At 36.4% G+C, this 16,866-nt stretch overlaps 1 protein-coding gene and 1 long non-coding RNA gene across 4 annotated transcripts in view; both read left to right on the forward strand.

Annotated features, from left to right (window-relative positions):
• The window catches only part of LOC127849907 (potassium voltage-gated channel subfamily H member 2-like), a 9,669-nt gene extending 6,414 nt beyond the window's left edge, over nt 1–3,255 (forward strand). The window contains exon 4 of the mRNA XM_052382658.1: nt 3,241–3,255. Within this exon, the coding sequence (XP_052238618.1) occupies nt 3,241–3,255 (15 nt within the window). The remainder of the gene's footprint in view (nt 1–3,240) is intronic.
• Nucleotides 3,256–5,383: 2,128 nt separating this feature from the next.
• Nucleotides 5,384–16,287, forward strand: LOC127851619 (uncharacterized). 3 transcript variants are annotated; one of them, XR_008035851.1, is made up of 9 exons: nt 5,384–5,478; nt 7,415–7,515; nt 8,898–8,998; nt 10,503–10,595; nt 11,049–11,149; nt 12,532–12,632; nt 14,015–14,115; nt 15,620–15,712; nt 16,166–16,287. It is a non-coding gene; the product is annotated as an uncharacterized LOC127851619 (long non-coding RNA). The 3 variants fall into 3 exon arrangements; XR_008035850.1 differs by lacking the exons at nt 8,898–8,998; nt 12,532–12,632; nt 14,015–14,115; nt 15,620–15,712 and having other exon boundaries at nt 11,049–11,175; XR_008035852.1 differs by lacking the exons at nt 7,415–7,515; nt 12,532–12,632; nt 14,015–14,115; nt 15,620–15,712 and having other exon boundaries at nt 11,049–11,175.
• The last annotated feature ends 579 nt before the right edge of the window (nt 16,288–16,866 follow it).

The raw sequence follows: 16,866 nt of genomic DNA on the forward strand, positions 1-16,866 counted from the left end.
TAAGAATCCAATCAAAGCAATGATTCAAAATGGCCGTTTGGGCAGAATTTAGTAGGGTAAGGACCTATCGCCTGGTAACAATCTTGTTAACATTGTTTCCATGTTAAACATGTGCATGCTTTCGCATTGAAATCAGTGTGGAATGTCATTTATTCAGGTTTTAGTCGTTTGCTTGTAAGGCAAGAATAGTCCTGGGGAAGACTAAATTACGTCAACAGCCTTGTCAGCGGAAAGACACTCCGTTGCAGTTAATGAAGGTAACACGACATCTTTCAGTGGGCTGGTAAATGTTGGCATGTTTGTCGGAATGTGTTTCCTGGTTCTATACCGAAAAGTCCTGCGTGCTTGTTAATCTATACCTGCGCCATACTTACTTCGTCGCCATTGTGCGCAATTCAACTGATGATTATATATAAGCAAATAAAAAGTATGTGAAGAAGTGACTCTTGCAAGTGCCTCACATTGTTGTATGCCTTTTAACAATGATCTGAGCTTACTAGAAGTTTTACTTTTTCTGTTTCCAAGAAATATGGGTTAATATTTATCTCAGATGTCAATTTTTAGGCAATCATTAGTGTCATATCAGGGGTATTTCCTCAATATGTCAGCCCCAATTATTTATGCTATGATTGGGTTATCTCCCTTGCATGGGCCTGTTTAAGGGATTACTTCACAGGGGCCTAAATGGTGTGTTTTTACAACAGATTAAAGGTACAAATGCTTAACTTGCCTTTCAAGATCATGCTCTAAGCATGCAATTTATTATATTTTATTACTTAAGCAAAAACATGTGCGATTTGTTGTGTGAGAGCTGTAAAAATCTAAGCAATGCCAAGTATTTATTGGCCCAACATGCGTGTTTTGTGTTTTGCTTCTTTGATAGTTATGATTTAAAGGCTGACCAAGTCACCTGCACTACCATTTGTCATCCTCAATGTGATTAAGACTTCATTTAATTGTTGCAATATGTTTCTGTGAGTAGCTTTTCACTACCATGACTTCTACAATGACCCTGAAAATGGCATAGAAAAAAAGGGAAAAACAGGGGTCGGATTAAAACGCTTTATAAATAACAAACAAGCCTTCAGACTTGGTCAAAAATGTATTATATATTTGCTGGTTTTGTCCAAATTTCAAGAAAACAAGTCATATTTTGCAGTTCTAAGACTTGCTTGCCCTTAAGGTAAAACGACAAATTTCCAAAATGATCAAACACCCATGAAACATGCTTTTGCTTAATTTATATATCCTAAGGTTTTGTTTTTTAAACAAAGAGTGTTTGCCCATAACACTATTGTATGACCCAAACTGTTCGTAAATCAAGGGAGGTAATTCGGAATCATGTTTACTGGTTTTGCAATTCTCAAACAGTTCTGTATGAAGAATGTGCTCAATTTGTAGCCGGTATGGACAACTTACTACTCTGTGGTGAAGAAGGCTTTATATTCAATAATGACAAAAATTATAGCAAACAATATAAGAATCCAATCAAAGCAATGATTCAAAATGGCCGTTTGGGCAGAATTAGTACGGTTAGGACCTATCGCCTTGGTAACAATCTTGTTAACATTGTGTCCATGTTAACATTGTGCAGCTTTCGCATTGAAATCAGTGTGGAAATGCATTTATTTCAGGTTTAGTCGTTTGCTGTAAGGCAAGATAGTCCCTGGAGAAGAATAAATTACGTCAACAGCCTTGTCAGCGGAGGAAAACACTCCGTTGCAGTTACTGAAGGTAAAACGACATCTTCAGTGGGCTAGGGTAAATGTTGGCATGTTTGTCGGAATGTGTTCCTGGTCTATACCGAAATGTCCTGCGTGCTTTGTTTAATCTATAACTGCGCCATAACTTACTTTTTCGCCATGTGCGCAATTCAACTGATGATATATATAAGCAAATAAAAAGTTATTGTGAAGAAGTGACTCTTGCAAGTGCCTCACATTGTTGTATGCCTTTTAACAATGATCTGAGCTTACTAGAAGTTTTACTTTTTCTGTTTTCCAAGAAATATGGGTTAATATTTATCTCAGATGTCAATTTTTAGGCAATCATTAGTGTCATATCAGGGTATTTCCTCAATAGTCCAGCCCCAATTATTTATGCTATGATTGGGTTATCTCCTTGCATGGGCCTGTTTAAGGGATTACTTCACAGGGGCCTTAAATGGTGTGTTTTTACAACAGATAAAGGTACAAATGCTTAACTGGCCTTTCAAGATCATGCTAAGCATGCAAGTTATTTATATTTTTATTACTTTAAGCAAAAACATGTGCATTTGTGTGAGAGCTGTAAAAATCTAAGCAATGCCAAGTATTTTATTGGCCCAAAACTGCGTGTTTTTGTGTTGCTTCTTGATAAAGTTATGATTTAAAGGCTGACCAAGTCACCTGCACTACCATTGTCATCTCAATGTGATTATTAGACTTCATTTAATTGTTGCAATATGTTTCTGTGAGGTAGCTTTTCACTACCATGACTTCTACAATGACCCTGAAAATGGCATAGAAAAAAAAAGGGAAACAGGGGTCGGATTTTTTTTAAACGCTTTATAAATAACAAACAAGCCTTCAGACTTGGTCAAAAATGTATTATATTTGCTTGTTTGTCCAAATTTCAAGAAAGAAAAAAAACAAGTCCATATTTTGCAGTTCTAAAGACTTTGCTTGCCCTTAGGCACTGCACACCACACTTTTAGCCACCATGCGAATTGGCCACGGTCAAATTTCTAAAAAGAGAACATGCTCAAGTAAGCACCATTTGAGTGTCTTTAATAATAATGAATGTCAGGTTTGAGTTGTGGTGATTTTTCTTGGATGTTTGTAAGTTACCAAACTTGTATTTTAACTATAGCTGCATACAGAAAGTAGAATTAATGCAATTCGAAAACAGGTTGTAATGCTGGCTCCGGTCAGTAGTTCGTTGGAAATTGAAAGGGCGTAGGACATTGAACTATTACAAAAAATCTAATCCTTTGACCCCCAATTTTCTCCATTGCTGTTTAGTACTTGGTAAGTTACCAATGTAAAAACATGGTTCCAGGCACCTTGCTTCTGCAGGAAAGGGCAGTTTTGTTGTTGAAACTGGCCTTAAAAAGGTCGGAAACACACATAATTCTGATGTTTTGATTTGAAATAATCAATTACTAAAACATTTTGCCCCAATCATTTGATTTGAATGTTACCTGATTTTTCAGAAGGCACAGCCTCAACATTCTGGCAATGTGCTTGGTTTATTTTTCAGATTTGCGTGAGGTGACCCAGTTTCCAGACATTGGGTTCGCTCCTGCTTGTGTACGCGATTGGCCGAGACAAAAAAAACTGTAGTGGGCACCTTTAAGGTAAAACGACAAATTTCCAAAATGATCCAACACCCATGAAACATGCTTTTGCTTAATATATATTCCTAAGGTTTTGTTTTTAACAGAGTGTTTGCCCATAACACTATTGTATGACCAATACTGTTCGTAAATCAAGGAGGTAATTCGGAATCATGTTTATGGTTTCTGCAATTCTCAAACAGTTCTGTATGAAGAATGTGCTCAATTTGTAGCCGGTATGGACAACTTACTACTCTGGTGAAGAAGGGCTTTATATTCATATAATGACAAAGATAGCAAACAATATAAGAATCCAATCAAAGCAATGATTCAAAATGGCCGTTTGGGCAGAATTTAGTACGGTTAAGGACTCATCGCCTGGTAACAATCTTGTTAACATTGTTTCCATGTTAACATTGTGCATGCTTTCGCATTGAAATCAGTGTGGAATGTCATTTATTTCAGGTTTTAGTCGTTTGCTTGTAAGGCAAGATAGTCCCTGGAGAAGAACTAAATTACGTCAACAGCCTTGTCAGCGGAAAGACACTCCGTTGCAGTTACTGAAGGTAAAACGACATCTTCAGTGGGCTAGGTAATGTTGCGCATGTTGGTCGGAATGTGTTTCCTGGTCTATACCGAAATGTCCTGCGTGCTTTGTTTAATCTATAACTGCGCCATAACTTACTTTTCGCCATTGTGCGCATTCAACTGATGATATATATAAGCAAATAAAAAGTTATGTGAAGAAGTGACTCTTGCAAGTGCCTCACATTGTTGTATGCCTTTTAACAATGATCTGAGCTACTAGAAGTTTTACTTTTTCTGTTTCCAAGAATATGGGGTTAATATTTAGCTCAGATGTCAATTTTTAGGCAATCATTTAGTGTCTAATCAGGGGTATTTCCTCAATATGTCAGCCCCAATTATTTATGCTATGATTGGGTTATCTCCCTTGCATGGGCCTTGTTTAAGGATTACTTCACAGGGGCCTTAAATGGTGTGTGTTTTTACAACAGATTAAAGGTACAAATGCTTAACTTGCCTTTCAAGATCATGCTAAGCATGCAATTTATTTATATTTTTATTACTTTAAGCAAAAACATGTGCATTTGTTGTGAGAGCTGTAAAAATCTAAGCAATGCCAAGTATTTATTGGCCCAAAACTGCGTGTTTTTGTGTTGCTTTCTTTGATAAAGTATGATTTAAAGGCTGACCAAGTCACCTGCACTACCAGTTGTCATCTCAATGTGATTAAGACTTCATTTAATTGTTGCAATATGTTCTGTGAGGTAGCTTTCACTACCATGACTTCTACAATGACCCTGAAAATGGCATAGAAAAAAAAGGGAAAACAGGGGGTCGGATTAAACGCTTTATAAATAAAAACAACAAGCCTTCAGACTTGGTCAAAAATGTATTATATTTGCTTGTTTTTGTCCAAATTTCAAGAAAACAGTCCATATTTTGCAAGTTCTAAAGGACGTTTGCTTGCCCTTAGGCTGCACACCACACTTTTTTAGCCACCAATGCGAATTGGCCCCGGTCAATTTCTAAATAAAGAAACATTGCTCAAGTAAGCACCATTTTGAGTGTCTTAATAATAATGAATGTCAGGTTTGAGTTGTGGGATTTTTTCTTGGATGTTTGTAAGTTACCAAAACATTGGTATTTTAACTATAGCTGCATACAGGAAGTAGAATTAATGCAATTCGAAAACAGGTGTAATGCTGGCTCCGGTCAGTATTTCTGTTGGAAATTTGAAAGGGCGTACGGACATTGAACTATTACAAAAAATCTAATCCTTTGACCCCCAATTTTCTCCATTGCTGTTTAGTACTTGGTAAGTTACCAATGTAAAAACATGGTTTCCAGGCACCTTGCTTCTGCAGAAAGTGGCAGTTTGTTGTTGAAACTGGCTTAAAAAGGCTCGGAAACACACATAATTCTGATGTTTTGATTTGAAATAATCAATACTAAAACATTTTGCCCCAACTCATTTGATTTGAATGTTACTGATTTTCAGAAGGCACAGCCTCAACCATTCTGGCAATGTGCTTGGTTTATTTCAGATTTGCGAGGTGACCAGTCTCCAGACATTGTTCGCTCCTGCTTGTGTACGCGATTGGCCGAGACTAAAAAAAACTGTAGTGTGCCACCTTAAGGTAAAACGACAAATTTCCAAAATGATCAAACACCCATGAAACATGCTTTTGCTTAATTATATATTCCTAAGGTTTTGTTTTTTAACAGAGTGTTTGCCCATAACACTATTGTATGACCAATACTGTTCGTAAATCAAGGGAGGTAATTCGGAATCATGTTTACTGGTTTCTGCAATTCTCAAACAGTTCTGTATGAAGAATGTGCTCAATTTGTAGCCGGTATGGACAACTTACTACTCTGTGGTGAAGAAGGGCTTTATATTCATATAATGACAAAAATTATAGCAAACAATATAAGAATCCAATCAAAGCAATGATTCAAAATGGCCGTTTGGGCAGAATTTAGTACGGTTAAGGACCTATCGCCTGGTAACAATCTTGTTAACATTGTTTCCATGTTAACATTGTGCATGCTTTCGCATTGAAATCAGTGGTGGAATGTCATTTATTTCAGGTTTTAGTCGTTTGATTGTAAGGCAAGATAGTCCCTGGAGAAGAACTAAATTACGTCAACAGCCTTGTCAGCGGAAAGACACTCCGTTGCAGTTACTGAAGGTAAACGACATCTTCAGTGGGCTAGGTAAATGTTGGCATGTTTGTCGGAATGTGTTTCCTGGTCTATACCGAAATGTCCTGCGTGCTTTGTTTAATCTATAACTGCGCCATAACTTACTTTTCGCCATTGTGCGCAATTCAAACTGATGATATATATAAGCAAATAAAAAGTTATTGTGAAGAAGTGACTCTTGCAAGTGCCTCACATTGTTGTATGCCTTTTAACAATGATCTGAGCTTACTAGAAGTTTTACTTTTTCTGTTTCCAAGAAATATGGGTTAATATTTATCTCAGATGTCAATTTTTAGGCAATCATTAGTGTCATATCAGGGGTATTTCCTCAATATGTCAGCCCCAATTATTTATGCTATGATTGGGTTATCTCCCTTGCATGGGCCTGTTTAAGGGATTACTTCACAGGGGCCTTAAATGGTGTGTTTTACAACAGATTAAAGGTACAAATGCTTAACTTGCCTTTCAAGATCATGCTAAGCATGCAATTTATTTATATTTTTATTACTTTAAGCAAAAACATGTGCATTTGTTGTGAGAGCTGTAAAAATCTAAGCAATGCCAAGTATTTATTGGCCCAAAACTGCGTGTTTTTGTGTTGCTTCTTTGATAAAGTTATGATTTAAAGGCTGACCAAGTCACCTGCACTACCATTTGTCATCTCAATGTGATTAAGACTTCATTTAATTGTTGCAATATGTTTCTGTGAGGTAGCTTTTCACTACCATGACTTCTACAATGACCCTGAAAATGGCATAGAAAAAAAAGGGAAAACAGGGGTCGGATTAAACGCTTTATAAATAACAAACAAGCCTTCAGACTTGGTCAAAAATGTATTATATTTGCTTGTTTTTGTCCAAATTTCAAGAAAACAAGTCCATATTTTGCAGTTCTAAGACTTTGCTTGCCCTTAAGGTAAAACGACAAATTTCCAAAATGATCAAACACCCATGAAACATGCTTTTGCTTAATTATATATTCCTAAGGTTTTGTTTTTTAACAGAGTGTTTGCCCATAACACTATTGTATGACCAATACTGTTCGTAAATCAAGGGAGGTAATTCGGAATCATGTTTACTGGTTTCTGCAATTCTCAAACAGTTCTGTATGAAGAATGTGCTCAATTTGTAGCCGGTATGGACAACTTACTACTCTGTGGTGAAGAAGGGCTTTATATTCATATAATGACAAAAATTATAGCAAACAATATAAGAATCCAATCAAAGCAATGATTCAAAATGGCCGTTTGGGCAGAATTTAGTACGGTTAAGGACCTATCGCCTGGTAACAATCTTGTTAACATTGTTTCCATGTTAACATTGTGCATGCTTTCGCATTGAAATCAGTGTGGAATATCATTTATTTCAGGTTTTAGTCGTTTGCTTGTAAGGCAAGATAGTCCCTGGAGAAGAACTAAATTACGTCAACAGCCTTGTCAGCGGAAAGACACTCCGTTGCAGTTACTGAAGGTAAAACGACATCTTCAGTGGGCTAGGTAAATGTTGGCATGTTTGTCGGAATGTGTTTCCTGGTCTATACCGAAATGTCCTGCGTGCTTTGTTTAATCTATAACTGCGCCATAACTTACTTTTCGCCATTGTGCGCAATTCAACTGATGATATATATAAGCAAATAAAAAGTTATTGTGAAGAAGTGACTCTTGCAAGTGCCTCACATTGTTGTATGCCTTTTAACAATGATCTGAGCTTACTAGAAGTTTTACTTTTTCTGTTTCCAAGAAATATGGGTTAATATTTATCTCAGATGTCAATTTTTAGGCAATCATTAGTGTCATATCAGGGGTATTTCCTCAATATGTCAGCCCCAATTATTTATGCTATGATTGGGTTATCTCCCTTGCATGGGCCTGTTTAAGGGATAACTTCACAGGGGCCTTAAATGGTGTGTTTTTACAACAGATTAAAGGTACAAATGCTTAACTTGCCTTTCAAGATCATGCTAAGCATGCAATTTATATATATTTTTATTACTTTAAGCAAAAACATGTGCATTTGTTGTGAGAGCTGTAAAAATCTAAGCAATGCCAAGTATTTATTGGCCCAAAACTGCGTGTTTTTGTGTTGCTTCTTTGATAAAGTTATGATTTAAAGGCTGACCAAGTCACCTGCACTACCATTTGTCATCTCAATGTGATTAAGACTTCATTTAATTGTTGCAATATGTTTCTGTGAGGTAGCTTTTCACTACCATGACTTCTACAATGACCCTGAAAATGGCATAGAAAAAAAGGGGAAAACAGGGGTCGGATTAAACGCTTTATAAATAACAAACAAGCCTTCAGACTTGGTCAAAAATGTATTATATTTGCTTGTTTTTGTCCAAATTTCAAGAAAACAAGTCCATATTTTGCAGTTCTAAGACTTTGCTTGCCCTTAAGGTAAAACGACAAATTTCCAAAATGATCAAACACCCATGAAACATGCTTTTGCTTAATTATATATTCCTAAGGTTTTGTTTTTTAACAGAGTGTTTGCCCATAACACTATTGTATGACCAATACTGTTCGTAAATCAAGGGAGGTAATTCGGAATCATGTTTACTGGTTTCTGCAATTCTCAAACAGTTCTGTATGAAGAATGTGCTCAATTTGTAGCCGGTATGGACAACTTACTACTCTGTGGTGAAGAAGGGCTTTATATTCATATAATGACAAAAATTATAGCAAACAATATAAGAATCCAATCAAAGCAATGATTCAAAATGGCCGTTTGGGCAGAATTTAGTACAGTTAAGGACCTATCGCCTGGTAACAATCTTGTTAACATTGTTTCCATGTTAACATTGTGCATGCTTTCGCATTGAAATCAGTGTGGAATGTCATTTATTTCAGGTTTTAGTCGTTTGCTTGTAAGGCAAGATAGTCCCTGGAGAAGAACTAAATTACGTCAACAGCCTTGTCAGCGGAAAGACACTCCGTTGCAGTTACTGAAGGTAAAACGACATCTTCAGTGGGCTAGGTAAATGTTGGCATGTTTGTCGGAATGTGTTTCCTGGTCTATACCGAAATGTCCTGCGTGCTTTGTTTAATCTATAACTGCGCCATAACTTACTTTTCGCCATTGTGCGCAATTCAACTGATGATATATATAAGCAAATAAAAAGTTATTGTGAAGAAGTGACTCTTGCAAGTGCCTCACATTGTTGTATGCCTTTTAACAATGATCTGAGCTTACTAGAAGTTTTACTTTTTCTGTTTCCAAGAAATATGGGTTAATATTTATCTCAGATGTCAATTTTTAGGCAATCATTAGTGTCATATCAGGGGTATTTCCTCAATATGTCAGCCCCAATTATTTATGCTATGATTGGGTTATCTCCCTTGCATGGGCCTGTTTAAGGGATTACTTCACAGGGGCCTTAAATGGTGTGTTTTTACAACAGATTAAAGGTACAAATGCTTAACTTGCCTTTCAAGATCATGCTAAGCATGCAATTTATTTATATTTTTATTACTTTAAGCAAAAACATGTGCATTTGTTGTGAGAGCTGTAAAAATCTAAGCAATGCCAAGTATTTATTGGCCCAAAACTGCGTGTTTTTGTGTTGCTTCTTTGATAAAGTTATGATTTAAAGGCTGACCAAGTCACCTGCACTACCATTTGTCATCTCAATGTGATTAAGACTTCATTTAATTGTTGCAATATGTTTCTGTGAGGTAGCTTTTCACTACCATGACTTCTACAATGACCCTGAAAATGGCATAGAAAAAAAAGGGAAAACAGGGGTCGGATTAAACGCTTTATAAATAACAAACAAGCCTTCAGACTTGGTCAAAAATGTATTATATTTGCTTGTTTTTGTCCAAATTTCAAGAAAACAAGTCCATATTTTGCAGTTCTAAGACTTTGCTTGCCCTTAAGGCTGCACACCACACTTTTTAGCCACCAATGCGAATTGGCCCCGGTCAAATTTCTAAATAAAGAGAACATTGCTCAAGTAAGCACCATTTTGAGTGTCTTAATAATAATGAATGTCAGGTTTGAGTTGTGGTGATTTTTCTTGGATGTTTGTAAGTTACCAAAACATTGGTATTTTAACTATAGCTGCATACAGGAAGTAGAATTAATGCAATTCGAAAACAGGTGTAATGCTGGCTCCGGTCAGTATTTCTGTTGGAAATTTGAAAGGGCGTACGGACATTGAACTATTACAAAAAATCTAATCCTTTGACCCCCAATTTTCTCCATTGCTGTTTAGTACTTGGTAAGTTACCAATGTAAAAACATGGTTTCCAGGCACCTTGCTTCTGCAGGAAAGTGGCAGTTTGTTGTTGAAACTGGCTTAAAAAGGCTCGGAAACACACATAATTCTGATGTTTTGATTTGAAATAATCAATACTAAAACATTTTGCCCCAACTCATTTGATTTGAATGTTACTGATTTTTCAAAAGGCACAGCCTCAACCATTCTGGCAATGTGCTTGGTTTATTTTCAGATTTGCGAGGTGACCAGTTTCCAGACATTGGTTCGCTCCTGCTTGTGTACGCGATTGGCCGAGACTAAAAAAACTGTAGTGTGCCACCTTAAGGTAAAACGACAAATTTCCAAAATGATCAAACACCCATGAAACATGCTTTTGCTTAATTATATATTCCTAAGGTTTTGTTTTTTAACAGAGTGTTTGCCCATAACACTATTGTATGACCAATACTGTTCGTAAATCAAGGGAGGTAATTCGGAATCATGTTTACTGGTTTCTGCAATTCTCAAACAGTTCTGTATGAAGAATGTGCTCAATTTGTAGCCGGTATGGACAACTTACTACTCTGTGGTGAAGAAGGGCTTTATATTCATATAATGACAAAAATTATAGCAAACAATATAAGAATCCAATCAAAGCAATGATTCAAAATGGCCGTTTGGGCAGAATTTAGTACGGTTAAGGACCTATCGCCTGGTAACAATCTTGTTAACATTGTTTCCATGTTAACATTGTGCATGCTTTCGCATTGAAATCAGTGTGGAATGTCATTTATTTCAGGTTTTAGTCGTTTGCTTGTAAGGCAAGATAGTCCCTGGAGAAGAACTAAATTACGTCAACAGCCTTGTCAGCGGAAAGACACTCCGTTGCAGTTACTGAAGGTAAAACGACATCTTCAGTGGGCTAGGTAAATGTTGGCATGTTTGTCGGAATGTGTTTCCTGGTCTATACCGAAATGTCCTGCGTGCTTTGTTTAATCTATAACTGCGCCATAACTTACTTTTCGCCATTGTGCGCAATTCAACTGATGATATATATAAGCAAATAAAAAGTTATTGTGAAGAAGTGACTCTTGCAAGTGCCTCACATTGTTGTATGCCTTTTAACAATGATCTGAGCTTACTAGAAGTTTTACTTTTTCTGTTTCCAAGAAATATGGGTTAATATTTATCTCAGATGTCAATTTTTAGGCAATCATTAGTGTCATATCAGGGGTATTTCCTCAATATGTCAGCCCCAATTATTTATGCTATGATTGGGTTATCTCCCTTGCATGGGCCTGTTTAAGGGATTACTTCACAGGGGCCTTAAATGGTGTGTTTTTACAACAGATTAAAGGTACAAATGCTTAACTTGCCTTTCAAGATCATGCTAAGCATGCAATTTATTTATATTTTTATTACTTTAAGCAAAAACATGTGCATTTGTTGTGAGAGCTGTAAAAATCTAAGCAATGCCAAGTATTTATTGGCCCAAAACTGCGTGTTTTTGTGTTGCTTCTTTGATAAAGTTATGATTTAAAGGCTGACCAAGTCACCTGCACTACCATTTGTCATCTCAATGTGATTAAGACTTCATTTAATTGTTGCAATATGTTTCTGTGAGGTAGCTTTTCACTACCATGACTTCTACAATGACCCTGAAAATGGCATAGAAAAAAAAGGGAAAACAGGGGTCGGATTAAACGCTTTATAAATAACAAACAAGCCTTCAGACTTGGTCAAAAATGTATTATATTTGCTTGTTTTTGTCCAAATTTCAAGAAAACAAGTCCATATTTTGCAGTTCTAAGACTTTGCTTGCCCTTAAGGTAAAACGACAAATTTCCAAAATGATCAAACACCCATGAAACATGCTTTTGCTTAATTATATATTCCTAAGGTTTTGTTTTTTAACAGAGTGTTTGCCCATAACACTATTGTATGACCAATACTGTTCGTAAATCAAGGGAGGTAATTCGGAATCATGTTTACTGGTTTCTGCAATTCTCAAACAGTTCTGTATGAAGAATGTGCTCAATTTGTAGCCGGTATGGACAACTTACTACTCTGTGGTGAAGAAGGGCTTTATATTCATATAATGACAAAAATTATAGCAAACAATATAAGAATCCAATCAAAGCAATGATTCAAAATGGCCGTTTGGGCAGAATTTAGTACGGTTAAGGACCTATCGCCTGGTAACAATCTTGTTAACATTGTTTCCATGTTAACATTGTGCATGCTTTCGCATTGAAATCAGTGTGGAATGTCATTTATTTCAGGTTTTAGTCGTTTGCTTGTAAGGCAAGATAGTCCCTGGAGAAGAACTAAATTACGTCAACAGCCTTGTCAGCGGAAAGACACTCCGTTGCAGTTACTGAAGGTAAAACGACATCGTCAGTGGGCTAGGTAAATGTTGGCATGTTTGTCGGAATGTGTTTCCTGGTCTATACCGAAATGTCCTGCGTGCTTTGTTTAATCTATAACTGCGCCATAACTTACTTTTCGCCATTGTGCGCAATTCAACTGATGATATATATAAGCAAATAAAAAGTTATTGTGAAGAAGTGACTCTTGCAAGTGCCTCACATTGTTGTATGCCTTTTAACAATGATCTGAGCTTACTAGAAGTTTTACTTTTTCTGTTTCCAAGAAATATGGGTTAATATTTATCTCAGATGTCAATTTTTAGGCAATCATTAGTGTCATATCAGGGGTATTTCCTCAATATGTCAGCCCCAATTATTTATGCTATGATTGGGTTATCTCCCTTGCATGGGCCTGTTTAAGGGATTACTTCACAGGGGCCTTAAATGGTGTGTTTTTACAACAGATTAAAGGTACAAATGCTTAACTTGCCTTTCAAGATCATGCTAAGCATGCAATTTATTTATATTTTTATTACTTTAAGCAAAAACATGTGCATTTGTTGTGAGAGCTGTAAAAATCTAAGCAATGCCAAGTATTTATTGGCCCAAAACTGCGTGTTTTTGTGTTGCTTCTTTGATAAAGTTATGATTTAAAGGCTGACCAAGTCACCTGCACTACCATTTGTCATCTCAATGTGATTAAGACTTCATTTAATTGTTGCAATATGTTTCTGTGAGGTAGCTTTTCACTACCATGACTTCTACAATGACCCTGAAAATGGCATAGAAAAAAAAGGGAAAACAGGGGTCGGATTAAACGCTTTATAAATAACAAACAAGCCTTCAGACTTGGTCAAAAATGTATTATATTTGCTTGTTTTTGTCCAAATTTCAAGAAAACAAGTCCATATTTTGCAGTTCTAAGACTTTGCTTGCCCTTAAGGTAAAACGACAAATTTCCAAAATGATCAAACACCCATGAAACATGCTTTTGCTTAATTATATATTCCTAAGGTTTTGTTTTTTAACAGAGTGTTTGCCCATAACACTATTGTATGACCAATACTGTTCGTAAATCAAGGGAGGTAATTCGGAATCATGTTTACTGGTTTCTGCAATTCTCAAACAGTTCTGTATGAAGAATGTGCTCAATTTGTAGCCGGTATGGACAACTTACTACTCTGTGGTGAAGAAGGGCTTTATATTCATATAATGACAAAAATTATAGCAAACAATATAAGAATCCAATCAAAGCAATGATTCAAAATGGCCGTTTGGGCAGAATTTAGTACGGTTAAGGACCTATCGCCTGGTAACAATCTTGTTAACATTGTTTCCATGTTAACATTGTGCATGCTTTCGCATTGAAATCAGTGTGGAATGTCATTTATTTCAGGTTTTAGTCGTTTGCTTGTAAGGCAAGATAGTCCCTGGAGAAGAACTAAATTACGTCAACAGCCTTGTCAGCGGAAAGACACTCCGTTGCAGTTACTGAAGGTAAAACGACATCGTCAGTGGGCTAGGTAAATGTTGGCATGTTTGTCGGAATGTGTTTCCTGGTCTATACCGAAATGTCCTGCGTGCTTTGTTTAATCTATAACTGCGCCATAACTTACTTTTCGCCATTGTGCGCAATTCAACTGATGATATATATAAGCAAATAAAAAGTTATTGTGAAGAAGTGACTCTTGCAAGTGCCTCACATTGTTGTATGCCTTTTAACAATGATCTGAGCTTACTAGAAGTTTTACTTTTTCTGTTTCCAAGAAATATGGGTTAATATTTATCTCAGATGTCAATTTTTAGGCAATCATTAGTGTCATATCAGGGGTATTTCCTCAATATGTCAGCCCCAATTATTTATGCTATGATTGGGTTATCTCCCTTGCATGGGCCTGTTTAAGGGATTACTTCACAGGGGCCTTAAATGGTGTGTTTTTACAACAGATTAAAGGTACAAATGCTTAACTTGCCTTTCAAGATCATGCTAAGCATGCAATTTATTTATATTTTTATTACTTTAAGCAAAAACATGTGCATTTGTTGTGAGAGCTGTAAAAATCTAAGCAATGCCAAGTATTTATTGGCCCAAAACTGCGTGTTTTTGTGTTGCTTCTTTGATAAAGTTATGATTTAAAGGCTGACCAAGTCACCTGCACTACCATTTGTCATCTCAATGTGATTAAGACTTCATTTAATTGTTGCAATATGTTTCTGTGAGGTAGCTTTTCACTACCATGACTTCTACAATGACCCTGAAAATGGCATAGAAAAAAAAGGGAAAACAGGGGTCGGATTAAACGCTTTATAAATAACAAACAAGCCTTCAGACTTGGTCAAAAATGTATTATATTTGCTTGTTTTTGTCCAAATTTCAAGAAAACAAGTCCATATTTTGCAGTTCTAAGACTTTGCTTGCCCTTAAGGCTGCACACCACACTTTTTAGCCACCAATGCGAATTGGCCCCGGTCAAATTTCTAAATAAAGAGAACATTGCTCAAGTAAGCACCATTTTGAGTGTCTTAATAATAATGAATGTCAGGTTTGAGTTGTGGTGATTTTTCTTGGATGTTTGTAAGTTACCAAAACATTGGTATTTTAACTATAGCTGCATACAGGAAGTAGAATTAATGCAATTCGAAAACAGGTGTAATGCTGGCTCCGGTCAGTATTTCTGTTGGAAATTTGAAAGGGCGTACGGACATTGAACTATTACAAAAAATCTAATCCTTTGACCCCCAATTTTCTCCATTGCTGTTTAGTACTTGGTAAGTTACCAATGTAAAAACATGGTTTCCAGGCACCTTGCTTCTGCAGGAAAGTGGCAGTTTGTTGTTGAAACTGGCTTAAAAAGGCTCGAAAACACACATAATTCTGATGTTTTGATTTGAAATAATCAATACTAAAACATTTTGCCCCAACTCATTTGATTTGAATGTTACTGATTTTTCAGAAGGCACAGCCTCAACCATTCTGGCAATGTGCTTGGTTTATTTTCAGATTTGCGAGGTGACCAGTTTCCAGACATTGGTTCGCTCCTGCTTGTGTACGCGATTGGCCGAGACTAAAAAAACTGTAGTTTGCCACCTTAAGGTAAAACGACAAATTTCCAAAATGATCAAACACCCATGAAACATGCTTTTGCTTAATTATATATTCCTAAGGTTTTGTTTTTTAACAGAGTGTTTGCCCATAACACTATTGTATGACCAATACTGTTCGTAAATCAAGGGAGGTAATTCGGAATCATGTTTACTGGTTTCTGCAATTCTCAAACAGTTCTGTATGAAGAATGTGCTCAATTTGTAGCCGGTATGGACAACTTACTACTCTGTGGTGAAGAAGGGCTTTATATTCATATAATGACAAAAATTATAGCAAACAATATAAGAATCCAATCAAAGCAATGATTCAAAATGGCCGTTTGGGCAGAATTTAGTACGGTTAAGGACCTATCGCCTGGTAACAATCTTGTTAACATTGTTTCCATGTTAACATTGTGCATGCTTTCGCATTGAAATCAGTGTGGAATGTCATTTATTTCAGGTTTTAGTCGTTTGCTTGTAAGGCAAGATAGTCCCTGGAGAAGAACTAAATTACGTCAACAGCCTTGTCAGCGGAAAGACACTCCGTTGCAGTTACTGAAGGTAAAACGACATCTTCAGTGGGCTAGGTAAATGTTGGCATGTTTGTCGGAATGTGTTTCCTGGTCTATACCGAAATGTCCTGCGTGCTTTGTTTAATCTATAACTGCGCCATAACTTACTTTTCGCCATTGTGCGCAATTCAACTGATGATATATATAAGCAAATAAAAAGTTATTGTGAAGAAGTGACTCTTGCAAGTGCCTCACATTGTTGTATGCCTTTTAACAATGATCTGAGCTTACTAGAAGTTTTACTTTTTCTGTTTCCAAGAAATATGGGTTAATATTTATCTCAGATGTCAATTTTTAGGCAATCATTAGTGTCATATCAGGGGTATTTCCTCAATATGTCAGCCCCAATTATTTATGCTATGATTGGGTTATCTCCCTTGCATGGGCCTGTTTAAGGGATTACTTCACAGGGGCCTTAAATGGTGTGTTTTTACAACAGAGTAAAGGTACAAATGCTTAACTTGCCTTTCAAGATCATGCTAAGCATGCAATTTATTTATATTTTTATTACTTTAAGCAAAAACATGTGCATTTGTTGTGAGAGCTGTAAAAATCTAAGCAATGCCAAGTATTTATTGGCCCAAAACTG

The sequence above is a fragment of the Dreissena polymorpha genome, chromosome 11 (genome assembly GCF_020536995.1).
Source record: "Dreissena polymorpha isolate Duluth1 chromosome 11, UMN_Dpol_1.0, whole genome shotgun sequence".
NCBI classification, from domain to species: Eukaryota; Metazoa; Mollusca; class Bivalvia; order Myida; family Dreissenidae; genus Dreissena; species Dreissena polymorpha.